The sequence below is a fragment of the Vombatus ursinus genome, unplaced genomic scaffold, assembly GCF_900497805.2.
Source record: "Vombatus ursinus unplaced genomic scaffold, bare-nosed wombat genome assembly UNPS02014784.1, whole genome shotgun sequence".
NCBI lineage: Eukaryota > Metazoa > Chordata > Mammalia > Diprotodontia > Vombatidae > Vombatus > Vombatus ursinus.
In genome coordinates, this window is record NW_020954562.1 from 4235327 (window position 1) to 4254268 (window position 18942).

Below are 18942 nucleotides of genomic sequence, written 5' to 3' on the forward strand. Positions count from 1 at the left end.
CTCTCTCTCTCTCTCTCTCTCTCTCTCTCTCTCTCTCTCTCTCTCTCCATATATACTCAACAGTAAAATTTTGCTAGATACAACATACTCGTTTTTTCTTTCACATAATCATTCTCCCACAATCTTAATGACATTATAATGGCAGTAATTAAAGCATGAGCTGCTGTTTCTCTTGTAGGATGCAGAGATGAATGGATCAATTTGATTGGTTTTGGGGAAGCAGTTGAAAAATGCCTCAGTATTTTAATGACTAAAGGGTTAGTGTGATTTGCCAAACTAGGGTTTTAGAAGGTGTCTTTGACCAGCAAATGGCAGTGACCTGTATCTCTGCCACCATATTTTCATCTGGTTTCAGGTGCACTGTCAATGTTTCTCTCATTTCCCTTACGCCATCACGTAAGACTTCAATTTCTACAAAGTGTTCAGTTTCTCCTTCCTTGAACTCGATGTCTGAAGAGGAGAACAAAAGGAAAACAAAATTAATGTTTATTCCAAGCTCCCCCTCTTCCAATAAGTCTGGTCTATTCGTAACATATAGGAATTTATTTAAAACATTTGGGAAACTGAGGCCCAGAAAGGTGAAGCAATCTGTTGAGTTCATACAGCTCAGCAGAGGTAGACTTGGGATTAAAACTCAGATCTGTAAACTCCCAGACCAGACCCATTACCAATTCCAGTTCTATTGAAGGTCTATTTTTTTCCTCCTCCTTTTTTTCTTGTTGCCCAACTCCTTTTGGAAATTCATTGCTCCTTAGCAGTGGTGGAGAGACTAAGGTCAGTGACAGGAATCAGGCATGAAAGGGGTGCATAAGTTATCTGCCTGATGTCTTAGAAAGAGCAGTGAACTGTAAGCCAGAACATCTCACTGCTTGTGAAATTGTGGGCAAGTCACTTAACAGCTCTCAATTTACCCATCTGTCAAAAGAGGGATAGAGGGGCAACATGGTATAAAGGATAGAGACCTGACCTCTGAATGAGGAAGATTTGCATTCAAATCCAGCCTCACAACTTCCTAGCTTGTGTGACCCTGCACAAGTCACTTAACTGCTGTCTGCCACAGTTTCCTCATCTGTAAAATAGGGATAAGAGCATGTACCTAAGGGCCCTTCTTTTTTTTTTTTTTTTTTTTGGTGAGGCAGTTGGGGTTAAATAACTTGCCTAAGGTCACACAGTTAGTAGGTGTCAAGTGTTTGGTCTGAGGCGGGATTTGAACTCAGGTCCTCCTGACTTCAGAGCCAGTGCTCTATCCACTGTGCCACCTAGCTGCCCCTGTAAGGGCCCTTCTGAGGATAAAATGAAACAATATTTGTAATCTGCTTTGCAAACCTTAAAGCACTATATAAACATTGTTGTTACTATTATTATTATTATTATTATTATTATTATTACTAACTATGTAACCTTGGGCAAATCACTTAACCTCTCAGAGCCTCAGATGCTTCTATAATTACTATAAAGAGCTTCTGAGGAGGTGCTAATTTGTATTTGGAGAGGGAGGGAGTATCCTATGCCATTGAAAACATAGAATTAAAAAAAAACCCAAAATGGGACAATACTTGTGCTACTTATTTCATAGTGTTGTAAGCCTTCAAGTATTCTAGAATGTGTTATTATTAATTTTTGCCAGTTCTAGGGCTAAAACTCACTGTATAAAATGGAATCTTGACATGACTTGTGGATTTGATTTAATTAACCACCTCTTTTTGAAAATTTGCTTGACCTCTCTGGGTTCAGTTTCCTCATTGATAAAACAGAGGTTGACCTAGATGACCTTTAAGGTCCTTATGCCTCTAAATCTTTGAACCAATGATCTTATTATGATCATTATTATTATATTTTATCATTAATAAAAAATTAATTAGTATCATTATATTATTACATATATGATTAGATATAATATTCTATATTCATTATTATATTATACATACCATTTACCATTAATGACAAATTAATATCATTATATTACTATATATTATATATCATTATGATGATATCAGTCTTCTTGAAGGAAGTCAGGTAATCGAAGGGGCAGAGAAGTGAGGAGGGAGAGTATGCCAGTTGTGGGGAGAAGCAGGGTAAAGGTATAGCGATGGAGGGCGGAGTGCCCTTATGTGGGGAATCACAAGATAGGCCAGTGTAGCTAAACTTTTGAGGAGGGGCATCCTTGCATTATTAATGATGCAAGCATGCATATTTGACTTGTTCAATACTTGTTTTCTCACCTTTAGACACAGGGTTATAGTCTTCCCCAGAGGTTGCTGAGCCATCTTTCGTGTGGGTCCTCACCACAGACACTTTGGAAGTATCCCCCAGGCGCACCACTGGGATTCGGAGCACAGTAGTATTCCCGGGGTACTGAGGCTCCTGGACACTGTACTTGGCTTTGGAGAACTTGATCACTGGCTCTGGAAAAGCAATGAAAAGACAATATCACTTGTAGAGGCTCACCTTAGGAGATGAGGTTGATCCAAAAACTAGGCACCAGAAATGCAAAGAGGATATAAAAATAGAAGAATAGCTTATCTGTCTTTAAATTCCCACCATAGTTTTCAAGCCTAGGTATTTTGCAAAGTATTTGCAGATATTTTCCATTAGATTCAAGGCTGCCAACTTCTAACCCTTGAACTGACTTCTGGGTGGAGTTAAGGGCCATTATTTTCTTGACTAATGCAGCACATTGAGAAATGCTACCATGATGACTCTGCTCTCCTCCTGGTGGTAACTGATAGCCTATCTAAGTTACCAGTTTATTACTAGATCATTCTATCACTTATACAGTAGTAGTGTGTTGGTTCTGGGAATTAGGTGTCTAATGCCCAGGCTAGCCCATTTCAAGCAACCTCACTGAATACAGTGTGATTACAAATGGATTACTCTGTGGTGACTGTGACAAAATCATTCTGATTGTCACTGGTAAATGTATCTGTGTATATATTTGGTTCTACTTGGTTTGCCCAGCTTCAAACATTATTGGGGTCCTCTTCTACATAAATTAGTTTGCTAGGCATAATTGGGAGAAATTTCAGAGTGAAAATCTATAGAAATCCTGGCTCCTTGGAATGAACTGAAATAATTTTCCCAACAAAAATGGAAATAATGTCCATTTTAGATTATATTTTTGGACTTAGGAAAACCTCTGACCAAATGCTTATAACTCGGCTGATAAAGATTTAGTTCATGATCCACAAAAATAGTAAGAAGCTAAAAACTCACTGTCTTCCTCATCCTTGATCAAGATCAGCATTTCTTTTTGCTCTCCAACTAAGGCACCAAAGGCAGAGCTGCTTTTTGGGGTGCCAAGTATGAGCCTGAACTCTTCATCTTCTTCATAAATGGAATCATCCTCTAAGGTCACCACACAGGCCTTCTCTGTCTCTCCTGCACAAAGCCAGAACAGAAACAGCTGCATGAAACGCTGTGGAAGGTATCCAACATAAGTAATTGAGAGCTACTCATGATTACACGTTAATAAATTTGGAGCACAAGACTAAACCTTTGAAAGTCATGGATGGGAGTCCTACTACCTTATCTATCTCATCAGCTTGTGAGTACACTTTTAAACTGTTGTTCAAGTAATTTCTCAATGATAATGATAATAATAATAGCTAGCATTTTACTGATGGGGAAACTGAGGCTGAGAGATTTATTTTTTATAAGTGACTTGCTCAAGGTCACACAACTAGCAAGTATCTTAGGCAGGAGTTGAACTCAGCTTCTTCCATACTCCAGGTCCAACTGAACCTCATAGTAGCCTCTGTTACAAGAATTAGATTACTGGACTCAGACATAGGATTCAAACCCAGGTCCTCTTCCTCCAGACACAGTGCCTTTCTGCTCTTTCCATTAGACTCTGCTACTTGGCTTTCTCTTCTATGCTGACCTTTTCCATAATTGAACATAAAATGTCAGAGATGGAAGGGACTATAACTATCGTTCAACCTCTTTATTTTATACATGAGGAAACTGAGGCCCAGAGAAGAGAGGTAGCTTTGTAGCATCATAGACTTCGAGCTGGAAGCATTCTTATTTCTATTTAATTCAACTCTGTAATTCTGCAGATGAGGAAACTGAGGCCCCCATAGGTGAAGTGATTTGCCCAAGGTCACACAGAAAATCAGGTAACAGGACTGAGAGTCAAACCTAGGTAATCTGATTCCAAAACCGGCACTGTTTCTGTTGTACCATGTTTTTATTCCTCTCTCCCTTACTCCCCTTTTTCTTTTTAATTCCTTCTACCCACCCCTATTTCCTTTCCACCCAGGAGTGGGGTGCCTACATTCTCCTCAACAGTTCCTCCATTTCCTTCTACTGTGCCTGCCCAAGGTCCCCCACCTTCTATCACTGTCCTCTCAATGCCACTTAGCACCCCAGGAGGGTCCCAACTCCTATCCTTTCAGAATGCCCCATATTCACCTTCCCTCATCTTCTCAGCATCTTACCATGGTTCTATTGGTACCTATCAGAATGCCTCAGAATCCCTGTCTCCCAACCCCTTAGCACGTTCCTACTTCCCTACTCTTCCCCGCCCAGGATCTGAATGAAAACATTTTTATCGAGTTATATGCATCATATAACACTTTAACTATCCACATGTCCATGGGACAATTGGGTGGCTTTAGGTTACCTCCCACTTTTAACATGGAAAAGTTATTCCAACATGGAAATAAAATGTTGGCCCAAAAAATGCTCCTCTCCCAACCCAGAATTATACGGGTATTTCTTCAGAGCTGAAAGCCCTTTTAAATACAATTTTTTGGTTCATTCTCATTGTATCCCTATAAGATAAGAAGCAGCTGGTTTGGTGAGTTTTTCTTCCTTGAATTCCAGTTCCATGCAACCAAATTACGTGGTCCTGGGATAAGCTCCAATGTTGAAAAACTAGAAACAAGTCCTGTAATTTGTTCTTGATGAGAGTTATGAGGAGAAAAGAAATCAAAGAAGCAATAGCCTTGTTCAGTTTTAGCTGCCCTGGAACCTCATCAAATACATGCCATCTGTCCCACTTCAAAGACATCCTTAACATTGGCTAGTTTGTGTTTGCCTTTGATTAACATGTATGCCTCCACAAACTCTTTTCTGGCTAAAGTAATTATTTTTTCCACTATTCTCTCTCCAATATCATTTTTGCCGGGGCAGTAAATATAGCATGTAATTCTCTAGATCAGAGGTCTCCAAAGTGGGGGCCCCTACTGTCTTAGGGGCATGGCATGGACCCTAGTGGGGCACTTGATTAACTAACTGGAAAGTGGAAAGATGAGTCACATCCCATTCTTCCTGCCATGAATCATGACGGGCTTGTTTCTAGCCACACCTCCTCTTAACCCTTTATTTATTGACATGACTTGTGATGTCACTGATCCTCTTCAAGAACGAAGGATGAACACCAATTGAAATCACTCTACTCTTCTTCCCAGGGCTATGCAATCCTTTTTTGCTCTGGAACAGTCCCTTTGGGCATTTATAATTTAACCATAGTGTGAGCATTCACATCATTAGCTATGCGATGTCAACCTTCTCTTCGACCCCTCAATTTTCCCTCACTTCATCTCACCAGCTGCCAAAATCCAGGTTCACAACATCTTGGATACAGTCCCTTCTCTCCACTCATATGACCACCACTTCAGTTCAGGCCCTTATCTGAACTATTGCACTATGTTTTTGGTCTCCGTTCTTCAAGTCTCTCCCATCTCAAATCCATCCTCCACACAGATGCCAAAGTGATATTCTCCAAAACAGGTCTGACTGTGTTACCTTTCCTGCTCCAAAAACTTCAGCAACTCCCTGTTACCTTTGGGATAACATTTCAAGTTCTCTGTTTGGAATTTAAAACTTCCAAACTCTCTTTGGAACTAGCCCCTTCCTACCTTTCTAATCTTCTTTCTTTCTACTCCCCTCTATGCATTCTGGGATTCAGACATATTGGCCTCCTTGCTTTTCCTGTCACACAACACTCTCATGTCTATGCCTTTGCACCAGCCATTCCCTAGGTATGGAATGCTCTCCTCTCAACCTCTGATTCTTAGAATCCGTGGTTTCCTTTAAGACTCAGCTTAAGCAATACCTCTGCCAGGAGACTTTTCTTGGTACCCCCAGATGCAAGTGTCATTGCCTCTCAGGTTACTTTCCATCTACTCTGTATTTATCTTGCATATTATAATCTATATATGTTCTTTCTTCTATTAGAATGTAAGCTCCTTGAGGTCAGGGGCTGTTTTTGCTTTTTCTTTGTGGTTCCAACACATAGCACAGTGCCTGGTACATAGTAATTGCTTAATAAATGCTTATTGAGTGATTGATCTTTATCTCATCTTTTTAAATTTCCATTTTTTGTTTTATAATACAAAATTTTGTTTTTTTGTTTATGTTGCAAATAAGCAGAAGTACAGTAGTATGCATTTAAACATGCATTTACTGGTGGTGAATGCTCAAAAATTTTTTTACTGAAACAGGTACACAAAGAAAAGAGTTTGGAGACCACCTCTGTAACCTTCCAACAATATTTATATGTAGGTATATGAAAGATATTAAACCTATATTTATATATAATTTATATGATTATACAGAATATTTATTATGTAGATAATTTTGTTTATTATCCGTATTTATTATGTAGATTGTATATGTGCATTTATACAGCTAGGTGGATTCACGAAGACTTTGTGAACTTTGTGAGTTCAAATCTGGCCTTAGACACTTAGTAGCTGTGTGACTCTGAGCAAGTCACATGATCCTGTCTGCCTCAGTTTTCTCATCTGTAAAATGAGCTGGAGAAGGAAATGGCAGACTGCTCTAGTATCTTTGCCAAGAAAACCCCAAATAAGGTCATGAAGAGTTGGACATGACTGAAATGAATGAACAACAACAATATGTGTATTTATACACATATGCATGCACATATGTATATATAAACACATATACACACATAAATAAGTATATGTGCATATATTTATAAATATACACATAAACACACACACGTACATATATATATATATATATATATATATGTAAATATGTATTTCTCTCCTCTCCCTTCCCTTTACTTTGGTATTCAATATTCAATACTTTAGTATTAAGCAGCTACTCTATGCTACCTCTTGGATCAAAGTGAACCCAGAGTTCTTACCTGGAAGAAAAATGACAGTGGAGTCATCTGTGTTGGGCCTTTCCTTGTAGTCCACTGTCACTTGGGCAGAGCCCTGGCGAGTGTAGCAGCGTACTGTGGAGCTGTGACCAATGTCTCCATTGCGGTAGATGATGGCTCTGACCTGCCCATCTCTTTCATTTCCCATGTAGAAGGGCTTCTTGAATTGGACCTTGGGTACTGGAAGAGAATAGCCCAAACCTTTTCATTCAGAGGCTACACAGTAAAATGGTTGATCTCCTACCACCAATCTTTTCAAGTCACTAAGAAAACCTCAATGTTTCATAAGCTTTTTATGCCTTAAAACTATAAGAATGCCGGTAGAATATAAGCACTTGGAAGGAAGGTATATTTTATTTTTGGTGTTTTATTTCTAGTACCTAACACTATGTCTGGCACACAATAGAGACTTAATAAATGTTTGTTGAAACAATTTTATGAAATGACATTTAACAAAATGAATTGAATCATCTCCCTGTCATCCCTGACAGGAGGAAAGGGCTGAATTTGGAGTCAGAGGACCTGGGTTCAAATCTAGCTCTGCTATTACTCAACCTCTCTGGGCCTCATCTATTCTACCCATGACATTCCCTCTTTCCTTTCTGTGTCTCTGATAATAATAATATAATATAATATTTACATTGTATTATCATATATAATCATATATAATATAAAATAATGGAGTCCCCTGCATCTGGAATGTACTCTCTCCATCTCCCACCCCCCCAGAAGTCTTAGGTTCCTTTAGGTTCCAGCTCAAATGCTGCCTCATTTCATCATAGCCCCTTCCTCAGAATCTGGTACTCACTTCCCCTAATTACCTTGCGTTTACTTTGTTTCTATATTGCATTTATCTATCCATGTACACGTTGTATCCTCCAAATAGAATGTAAGTTCCTTGAAGGCTGGGACTACCTTATTTTTGTTTTTGTATCTAGTACCAAGGACAGTGCTTGGAACTATTATTTATTTGGAACATATATTTATGTTCCAGTTTCCTAAACATTTCACATAACTTTGTAAACCATGACTTCTTTGAGGATGGAAACGTCCACTGACATAGTCTCTCTATATAAGTGAATATGTGAGGGGTCTGTGATATTATCAGCATGGGTAACTTTGGGAAAGGGAATGTCTATTACCATGGAAGATCCCAGACTGTACCTAGTTTATGATATAAATTGCTTAGGGAATTATCTGAGTCCCGTAGAGGTGAATTGATTTGCTCAGGGTCACCCGGCTAGTCAACATCAGAGGACAAGTCTTCTGACCACCAGTGTAGCAATAGACACCTTCAAGGATCTGCAATTTTATCAGTGTGAGTGCTTCCTCCAATGAGGCAGATTAGAACCCTTGTGAGACAAAAAGGATTCAGGATAAAGTTAAAGTAACTGATTTAAAATCAGGAAGACCTGGGTTCAAATCCCACCTCAGACGCTTTCTAGCTGTGTGACCATAGATGGGCCACTTAATGTCTCTGTGTCTCAGTTTCCTCCTCTGTAAAATGAGACGGCTGGACTTGATGGTCTCTAAGGTCCCTTCTGACTCTAAAACCATGCTCCTACAATCCCATGGATTTTGGGAGTTGTGGTCAAGATGTTTTCTATCCTGGGCTGCCCTGCTGATAAGCTTCTCCAGATTTTGGAGGTATGATTCTCAGATGGAATATGTATGCTATCATTGGGCCCCTGCCCAAAGTTAGCATGGTAGGGCCTGCCAGAGCTTATGATATGTCAACATAGCTTTTCAGAAGCCAAGGTTACCTCCATGCCACAATGAGGTATGGGGGTACCACTTCTGTGGAACATACCTACAGATACACACGTACTCACTCATATATATACATACCCACATTAGCATATTGTAACACAAATGCATAATACAAAAAAAAAATTAGTAGGCTCGTCCATTAACCAGAAATATCTTATTTTAACTCCAGGTGATATCTCCTTTACTTTTGGATGAATTGTTAAAAAACAAAATAAAACACAATGACAATGTTTTCTGCTTACAGTCTGTGATGGTGTCATTGATGATAATGGTAGTTTTGCTAGGTTCCCCAAGCACTGAGTCTGTGGGCATGCGCAGAACCAATTCAAACTTCTCTGGACCCTCCAAGACAGGTTGCCCCAGGTCATCCAGAATGGTCACACGAAAAGTCTTCATGTCCGCTCCAAGAGCAAAGTTGAGGTTTTGGTTCACACCAACATAATCCAAGCCAGCTACCAGTAAAGCAAGAATCATGAGTGAGGTTGCAGTATTTATTGAAATTAATGTTCTTTTAGAGAAGAGCAAATAGCCTCCCAATGCCTACCATTCTTTTCTGCATCCAGATCCACTGGAATAATATTTCATTGGCCTGATCTCCTGGGGAAGGTGACTCACCAGGTTCTATTAAGAACTGTGCAATTCTCAAAGACTGTACAACAATATTCTCATCATCAGTGTGGTTAAATCCTATCGTGTTACAACCATCACTACAAAACTCTTATTGATGGGAGCAGAAGTTCTGCAGGCAACTTTCACTTGAAATTAAAAGCTTTTCCCTTTGATATACTGTAGCCCTTCAATGATCTATTCTGTATTTTATTTGATAGAATTCCCATCACTCACCTTTATCAGGATTCTGGCTTAATTTCAAAATTCAACTCATTTTGATTCTACCTCTGAAGTCTGGGCAATCCCTCAGCCAAGTTCTCATTAACCATTTTGTAATTTGATCCATCTGATCTAGGTAGCTTTTCTACTAGTAATTAAAATAGGTACCAAATCATTATATCAAAGGAAAAATGGATAATAACAAAACAAACACAAAACCTAGTGATGGGGCAATCAGCTACAGAAACATCATTCGTCAAAGTATTTCCAAACTCAAACCCATAGCTGCCCAGCTGTTTCCCTAAGGCTGTGTGGACAGAATATCAGACTTGGAGTCTCAAGGTGTGGGTTCAGGTCTTGGTTCTACTACTTATTAGCTTTGTGACTGTAAGTCATTTGACCCCTTCTAGCTTCAGTTTCCTCATCTGTAGAATGGCGATACTAATACTAGGATAGCTGACCTTACAGGGTTGCTGTGAGTCTCAATGAATAGTTGAGAACTATTAATCTCTACTACTTAATTCTCATAGCTTTAGAACCAGAAGGGATCTTACAGGCCATCAAATCCAGCCCTCTCATTTTACAGAGGAGGAAACTGAGGCACAGAGACATTAAATGGTCCGTCTGTGGTCACACAGCTAGAAATTGTCTGAGGTGGGATTTGAACCCGGGTCTTCCTGACTTTAAATCAGTTACTTTAACTTTATTCATGGAAGCTCTTGCTATGGGACAACCAATACTAACAGACTTTCTTCCCTCCTATCTCATTATTTGTATTCAGGTTTTCAAATGACCTATGAATTGAAATTCATCCCTAGAGGAGTAAACAGGGTTGCTGATTAATTACAGGATTCAGGAATGAAAGGTTTTATTTGAATGACTGTGGATCCTGCTTAAATTCAATCACATTCACAACAGTCCTATGGGGTACTTTCCTTAATTCACATTTTGCATTTCCTCTGTAATAGGTTAATTTCCTCCCATCACCAAAAAAGCCTAGAACGCTTATCCCCCTCAGCTTCACCTTCTGACTTTCCTGTCTGTCTTCAAAATTCAGGTAAAATCTCATCTTCTGTAAGGAGCCTTTTCCACTTTTCCTTAATCTTAGTTCCTTCCTTCTGAAATAACTTCCAGTATATCCTGAATATATCAAAGCTCAGCCCAGGGACCTTCTTTTATCCGAAGTCTTTCCTGATCTTCCCTTTGTTAGCGTGCTTTTCCCCCTGCTCTTACATGATAATTACTTGGTATTTACTTTGGCTGCATCTTGTATTTACTAATCTGGGTAAATGTTGTGTACCCACTCCCTCGCCCTCCCCCAGTAGAATTTAGACTCCTTAAGTTAAAGGGCTGTTCCATTTTTTGTCTTTGCATTCCTAGCACCTACCATAGTGGTTTGCGTATATTAGATGCTTAATAAATGCTCACTGAATTAATAAATCCTCACTGTGGAACAAGCAGTTGATAAACCCTAGAAAGGATATTCCTGTACAAGCTGGCAGGTGTAGCTGATTCAGGAGACCCTATCATGACCATTACCAGCATGTTGGTATAGGGATGGGGAGAGTGGGGAATGCCAGTAACCATCACAAAAAAGATGAATACTTTGGGAAAACAAGTTGAGTCAAACAAATGGTCAATTCCAAAGCACTCACTGAATTTGCTTTTTGTTTTATCTTTGCTGTCCTGGTCTGAATATCTGTTCCTGTGATTGATTTTCTTACTTGTTTCAGCTCCATAGTTGCTTTATTACCAATCTGACTTCATTCATTCATCCATTTATTTATTCATTCATTTATATATCTATTTATTTGGTTTATGCTGGTTTATCTCCCAATTTGACCTTCCCTTTTATACCACAAACCAGGACTTACCTTTTCCTGCTCCGTGTTTGCCTTATCCCTATATGAAGCTCAGAGGATAGGTTTCTTACCCATCCCCATATAGCTAGTAAGTGTCAGAGGCTGGCTTTAAATTTAGATCACCCTTAGTTCTTTCCACTTTACCTTGCCCTGTCCGTGAAGATTCAGCACGTTATCTCTGGCCAAGTCGTTGAGTCCATGCAAAAGGCTAGGTTTTTAATTATTTTTTCTATTTTCTTTTCTTTTCCCACTAGACCCTTGTTCTGTTTTGACTATTTCTCTCACCTTCTGCTGACACTGGTTCCATCTTCCTTGACTGAACGGTGACTGTGGCTGGTTTGGAAAGGTCTGTACCCTTTCTCCATACATAAACTTCCACAAAACCAGCACTTTCATCAACATGATATTCAGCATTCCCAAAATACAGGGCAGGCTCTAGAGAGACAGGGGAGGGAAAAAGGACATGTTTCAATCCTGCAAATTTACTCTGAACTAGATCTTTCAGTTGGTGATTCTGAGTGTTGATCCCAACAGCAGGCTGACGGTAGGTGTCCCAGGTTCTGTTTTACATATTGTGACTATTAGATGGAATTTTTAAAAAATGGATAAAATATTACTTGCTATTAGTGTATTTCCATAAGACACCAGGTGATGAAACCAAGATAACATGTCATTCCTGTTTGGTTTTAGTGAGCTTGTCCTTTTAAGGAAAAAAAAATAATTCTCTCTGTACTGGAAAGGTCCCTGTGGGAAATTGCTAAAATGGCTATAAATCTGTAAACCTAGCAATTCTTTGTAGAATGATAGGAGGGAGAATGTATAGAGATATCTAAGAGGAAAATCTCTCCTTGTTACTGGGAGAATTCATGTATGGGGTGTAAATTTAGATCTTTGAAGTAAAGGGGTCTTCCTACATGCATTTTTTTTTAAAGAAGGAAGAAGCAGAGTTGGATTATTTAATTTGATTAAACAAATTTTTGTTAAGTAGAGCTTTGTGCTGATCATGGGTAAGATACAAGTTTGGATGAGACAAAGTCTCTCCTCTGATGAAACTTACAGCCACATGAATGAATGAATTTTTAAAATGTGTTTAGTAAGCACCTACCCATCACTGTGTTTGAGACTCAGAAGGTACCTCAGCAGTCATCAAATTTTGCTCGTATACAACAGCAATCTCTACTATAACATATCTAATAAGTGGTCATCCACCCTTCAGGGAATTTTTGGAAAGCTCAGATTGTTAGGAAGTATTTTCTCCCCCCGATATCAAGCCTAAATTTGAGCGTTGGCAAATTCCACCCATTGTTCCTGGTTCTGTCTTCTAGGGTGAAGTAGAATAAATCTCATTCTTTTTGAACATAATAGCCAATCATGTATGTAGGATCAACCACCATGTCATGAAAATAGAAAGCAACTATCTCATACTTAAGGTAAATGGAGCCATTATCTACAGGAGGGCTTTTTAACCTTTTCTGTGTGTCATGGATGCCTTTACTATCTGGTGAATTGCATCAATCCCTTCTCAGGAAAAAAAGAAGTTTTAAATGAATAAAATAAGATGTGTAGGATTACAAAGGAAATGAAAGATTAGGGAAAATAAAGATGTAACTTTTTCCCATCCAAATTCATGAAGTCTTTAAAATCTCTCCTTGTTCCCCAGTTTAAGAGACCCTGATAGATAGTGCATAAAAATTCTTGGGACAGACCCTTTGGGCTTATTTGTGTTAAAAAAAAAAAGCCAGGATTGGGCATGAGAATTTGTTCAAATTTCTCATTCATTGGTGACACCATGGCCATTGTTATGTCCACAGAACTGAGTTGATTAGCTCGAAGGAAGTTGGGGCTCTCCCATACCTGCCCTTACTTTTTCTTCTCCCCAACTACAACATTGAAAAAAAAAGAAAACCCTTGTAAAAATATGCCTGGTAAAGCAAAACAAATTCCTAAATTGACCATGTCCTCAAACATTTGTGTCTCATTCTGTATGTCGAATCTATCATCTCTCTCTGGAGATGGATAGCTTCTTCATCAGTCATCTGGAGGAAGGTGAAGCTTGATATCTGTACCAGTTATCATGAAAGTCAAACTATGGGTGAAAGGGCAGTGGGGAGCACAAGATCTGGTGTGGGGAGAAGGGCATTGCTATTCTGTGCTTTTCTATTTTGGGGGGAAATTTTTATTTTTAATGATATCTTATGTTTTTACATTATTTTCATATTTGAATATATTCTTCCCCCCCTTCCCTTTTCACAAATATTTTAAAAAGAAGTAAGAAAGGCATTTGGCATAACCAATCAACATATCAACCCTGCCTCATAGAATATGCAGTAGCTCATTCCCACAGCTCCCCACCTCTTCAAAGAAGGGAGATAGTTGCATTTTCTCAACTCTTCTCCAGAGCCAAGTTTGGTCAACATTATGGATTGTACATAATGTTCAGTTTTGTTTCTTTAAGTCAAGTCAACATGCATTTATTAAGCACTTACTATGTGCTAGGCACTGTCCTAAGTGCTGGTGACACAAATATAAGCAAAAAGAAAAACAGTCCTTGTCCTCAAGGAGCTTACATTCTTTATTCTTTATTAAGGAACAACGTTTGGTCATTATAATTGCCTGGTGTTCTGTTTCATTGTTCTTTTGAGTAAATTCTTGATCTACTCTTTGGTCCATAGGTCCAAATAAGAGGCAGTGTGGCATAGTGGATAGAATACTGGGCTTGGCATCAGGAAGATCTGGGTTCAATTCCTGCCTCAGACATTTGTTATAGTACTGTACGTAGCCTTGGTCCCATATCCCATGTTCTTTTCTTTCTCCATGCTCTTCCATTCATTTAAGCAATGGTTGCTTTTGAATTGTGGTATAGTGGGAAGAGAACTGGAATTAGAATCAGATGACCTGAGTTCATCTTGTGTTACCATTTCTTCACTTGTATAGTTTGTGACAAGTCACTTAAAGATGGGGTCTTCTTGGCAAAGATACTAGAGTGGTTTGCTATTTCCTCCTCCAGCTCATTTTACAGGTAAGGAAACTGAGGAAAACAGAGTAAGTGACACAGGCCCAGCACTCTATCTATTGTCCAACCTAGCTGCCCCAGTCAGGAAGACCTGAGTTCAAATCCTGCCTCAGATATTTACTGGGTGTTTGATCCAGGGCAAGTCACAGCCAGTATATATATCAGAGTCAGAACTTGAACACAGGTCTTTTTGACTATTCACTACAACAGGGTGTCACTCATACAGAGATCCTAGCTTGGCAAGCAAACGTTCTCAGTTCTGAGCTTCTCATTGGTCAATCCTCTTCCCCCTCCCCCCAAGCCTCAGCTTCCTCATCTGTGAAATGGGGATAAGGATACTTAGAGCACCAATTTCACAGTATTGTTATGAGCTCAACTGAGGAAATTAATGTAAATCACTTTGCAAACTTTAAAGCACTATAGAAAGGTCAATGAGTTATTTAATGATCAAGTCTATGAAGTGAAAGAGACTGTAATGCCACAAATGGCCACACCAGTGAATGTTTTTGGTCTGAGCCCTCTAATGTTGATAAAAGCCTTTAGTCCATAAGCCGTGAAGTGGCTTGTGAACAACAGAACAAGATAGGCCTTACTTATATCTCCAAATGTTGAGTTTTATTTATTATATCTTATTTATTTATTATATCTCCAAATGTATGAGCTTATCTGAAACCTAATTAATTTTTTAAGGTGCAAACTAGAGAAATGCAGCTGGGCCACATGGTAGAGCCAAGCTTGTAAGGAACGGAAGACTAATATCCCTGTTCTGGCCTCTCATGTTGATGAGCAGTCAACACACCAGAAGCTAAGTTCTTGGGAGAAGCAAGACACTCGAAGACACAAAGATCTACTTACAGGCAATTTAGTGTAATGGAAAGAGCATTGGAATTAGAAGCTGGGAGCCTGGGTTCAAATCTCACTTCTTCCATTTACTACTGATGTCATCTTGGGAAAATAATTTCTCTTCTATAGCTCTATAAAATGGGGTAGCTAGGTGGTGCTGATATCCGCTGATAAAGTGCTGGACCGGGAGTCAGGAAGACCTGAGTTCAAATCCAGCCTCAGACCTTTACTAGTTGTGTTACCCTGAGCAAGTCACTTAACCTTGTTTGCCTCAGTTTCCTCAGCTGTGAAATGAGCTGGAGAAGGAAATGGCGAACCACTCCAGTGTCTTTGCCAAGAAAACTCCAACTGGGGTCACAAAAAATCAGATATGACTGAACAACAATAACAGCTCTGTAAAATAAGGGAGTTGGACCAGATGACCTTTAAGATTCCTTCCCGCTCTATCTTTACGATCATTTGTTCTGCGGTGATATTACTAGCTTCCCGTGCATGGACAAATCCTCCAATTTAGAGATTTTTCTTACCTTTGGGCCCAAACTGATTTCTTTGGTAGAGTTCCGGTGAGGAACTTCCTTCCACTGATGCAATTTGACACCTGTTTTGCAATTTGCGGTCTTTCATATTTACCTGGAGGACTGAGAGATTAAGAATCTCTTGCCCAGAGTCACACAGCCAATATATGTCAAAGTAAGGACTTGAACCCAGGTCTTTTGGACCATTCACTCTATAACACGGTACTTCTTATATAGAGATCATAGAACTTTGGCAAACAAATGCTCTCGCCTCTGGGCTCCTCACTGGCCAGTCCTTCCCCTATGTTCTTCCTTCTTCCCCCTCCCAACCCCCTTTACTAATAACCAAGAAACATCTAGTTCAACCTCTTCTTTATCAAGGTATCAGTGAAGAAACCAAGGGAAGTAACTTGCCTGAAGTCTCACAAGTAGCAGGAGCAGAGTTGAAATTTTGACTCAATGTCCTCTGACTCCAGGGTCAATGTCCCTTTTACTCCACCATAATGAAAGTAGGTCTTATGCTTTATCATCAGAATCGGACTGTCTGTACAGTTTTTATTCTACCGCCTTCACAACCCTGAAGTCATCAGTGCCCCAAGAAAACCAAAAATAAGAGTGATGAAGAAAAGCCAAGTAGTTTAGGTGACAACATACATGGACCCAACATAGTCCTGAATGTTGCCCGAACTAGATGAAAGTATAACTGGGAAATACTTAAAAAAATAAATAGAAATACAATAAAACATAGATAATATTAATATGTGGTTTGCAAAGTCACTACATGACTTGCAGAGATCCACATACATAGTTTGGTGACCTCATTTCTGTTTGAGTTTGACACCCCTGATCTAGTTTGTACTGAACTCTTTCAGCACTGCATGAAACCTCTTAGCAGGACAGAAATCTGTCTTTTTCTTAAAGATTTCCCGACTATACATACCTACCAGAAGAGATCCTTTGGTTTTTTGTTATTCAGTGGTTTCAGTCATGCTTGACTCTTTGTGACCCCATTTGGATTTTTCTTGTCAAAGATACTGGAGTGGTTGCCATTTCCTTCTCTAGCTCATTTTACAGATGAGAAAACTGAGGCCTACAAGGTTAAGTGACTTGCCCAGGGTCATACAGCTAGTAAGTGCCTGAGGCCAGATTTGAACTCAAGAAGGTGAGTCTTCCTGACTTCGGGCCTAGCACTCTCTCCACTGTGCTATCTAGCTGCCCCCACTAGACTTAAACTTCTGCAATTCCCCTCTTTTGCTTCCCAGATTTCTATATTTGACATTTTTGAATATTCTTTCCTTCTTGACACTCTTCTCCCTAGCTCACATGAAACTTCATCCCTTCTCCCACCTTCTCCCATCCTTATCATTCTGATTTACCTTGTTGGGTGCAAACCTTGTGGTTTTATTTGAATGAGGAACTCTCCTTGCCTAAACTCTCTCCACTCATGAAGATCAGACCTGAGATTAAGTCTTATTTTTGAGACACACTAACTATATGAACATGGACAAATCACTTAACTTTCCAGTACCCTGAGCACTTGACTCTCTCTGACAGCCTCAATAGATTAATTCCAACTCATTTCCCCAAAGCCCAGACCATCATACTTCTTTGGACAGAGGCCTTGGATAAGATTATAACTTCCTGATTTATACCTGGTCCCTGGGCCAAAGCAAACCATTTTCTGTCAGGCCCTGAAAGCTTATCTCTTATATCCTTCCCCTCCATTAATGGGACGTGGTAAATGTCATGATTGAAACTTGCCCCATAATGGCTGTCTCAGTAGCCATCACAATTTACTGAGGTAACGTTATTATTTGGAATCTATACATGGAGCCAAAAAAGGGATAGAGTGGGGGGAGAAATGCAATGGAAGCAGTCTATCTGGAAATGCACCAGATTAATAAAGAGAACGATGATCACAAAGGAAGCCATTTGACATTGTTCTCTTCTCTTCCTTCCTTAGCCTTTCATGTATTGCCAATAAAGGAACTATCAGTTTAACTATGGCCCACTTAACTACAAAACTCCAGATACAGAGCCTCTGTTCCCCTTCCTCCACTTACCCAGTGTCTGATAATCTTTACTGAAGGACTTGATATTCTATCAACACATCACTAAATTAAAAGCTTATTCAATTTTTTTTGGATAGGCTTTTCCTATTTGAGAGTATTTACTTGGATGGATTCCTTATGCTCTTTTGCTTTTTGGGATTCTTTTTTATTTTTTTATAAATAAAAATAAAATAAAATAAATATTATGCTTATGTATTTTATTTTATTATTTATTATTTGGGACTTTGTCATGGCACAGACAGCAATCTCTTTTCTTTGAGATTTTCACTTGGCTGTGAAGCAGCAGGATGCTTGCATCTCTGTCTTCAAAGTTCACTCATGAACAACTGGATTCTTTGTTCTATCCCATACACGCAGAGATCATGCTCCCACAAAGAACAGGACAATGATATGGAACCCACAGTCCTTCAAAGAGGATTGAGGATCCATTTTACAAAACCTTCATTGTTTGAATACCTAGAAAGAGCCTCTATCAAAGGCTTGGCACTTTCTTCAGCTCTCTGCCTTTTAGCTTATGTGCATAAACGTGTATTCTGCAAGAGATTTACTTGCTTAAATAGTGTTACTACTTTGTGGAATTACAGTTTTGCCTTAAAAATTCTTGAAAAGACTTTCAGTTCTTTAAAAGTAACTAAAAATAATAATAGCAAACAGTTATACAGTGTTTACTGTGTACTCCAAACTCAACATTGGTGGGATTGTGGAGAAACAGGTACACTCAATCATTAGTCACGGAATTGTAATTCTAGAATGGTTTTCAACAATAGGCACACAATATGCAGTAAAAGTCCCAAACACAATCATGACCTTTGGCCCAATAATTATATTTTTGGAAATAATACTCTGATAGTATAATAAAAATGAACAAAAAAAAGAGCTCCCTATTCAAAGATTTTAT

At 39.1% G+C, this 18942-nt stretch overlaps 1 protein-coding gene across 1 annotated transcript in view; it reads right to left on the reverse strand.

Annotated features, from left to right (window-relative positions):
• The window catches only part of FREM3 (FRAS1 related extracellular matrix 3), a 123489-nt gene that overhangs the window by 24247 nt on the left and 80300 nt on the right, over window positions 1-18942 (reverse strand). The window contains exons 7-12 of the mRNA XM_027866815.1: window positions 11887-12036; window positions 9154-9363; window positions 7124-7321; window positions 3214-3378; window positions 2223-2405; window positions 320-450 (exon numbers count right to left, since the gene is read on the reverse strand). Of these exons, the coding sequence (XP_027722616.1) occupies window positions 320-450; window positions 2223-2405; window positions 3214-3378; window positions 7124-7321; window positions 9154-9363; window positions 11887-12036 (1037 nt within the window). The remainder of the gene's footprint in view (window positions 1-319; window positions 451-2222; window positions 2406-3213; window positions 3379-7123; window positions 7322-9153; window positions 9364-11886; window positions 12037-18942) is intronic.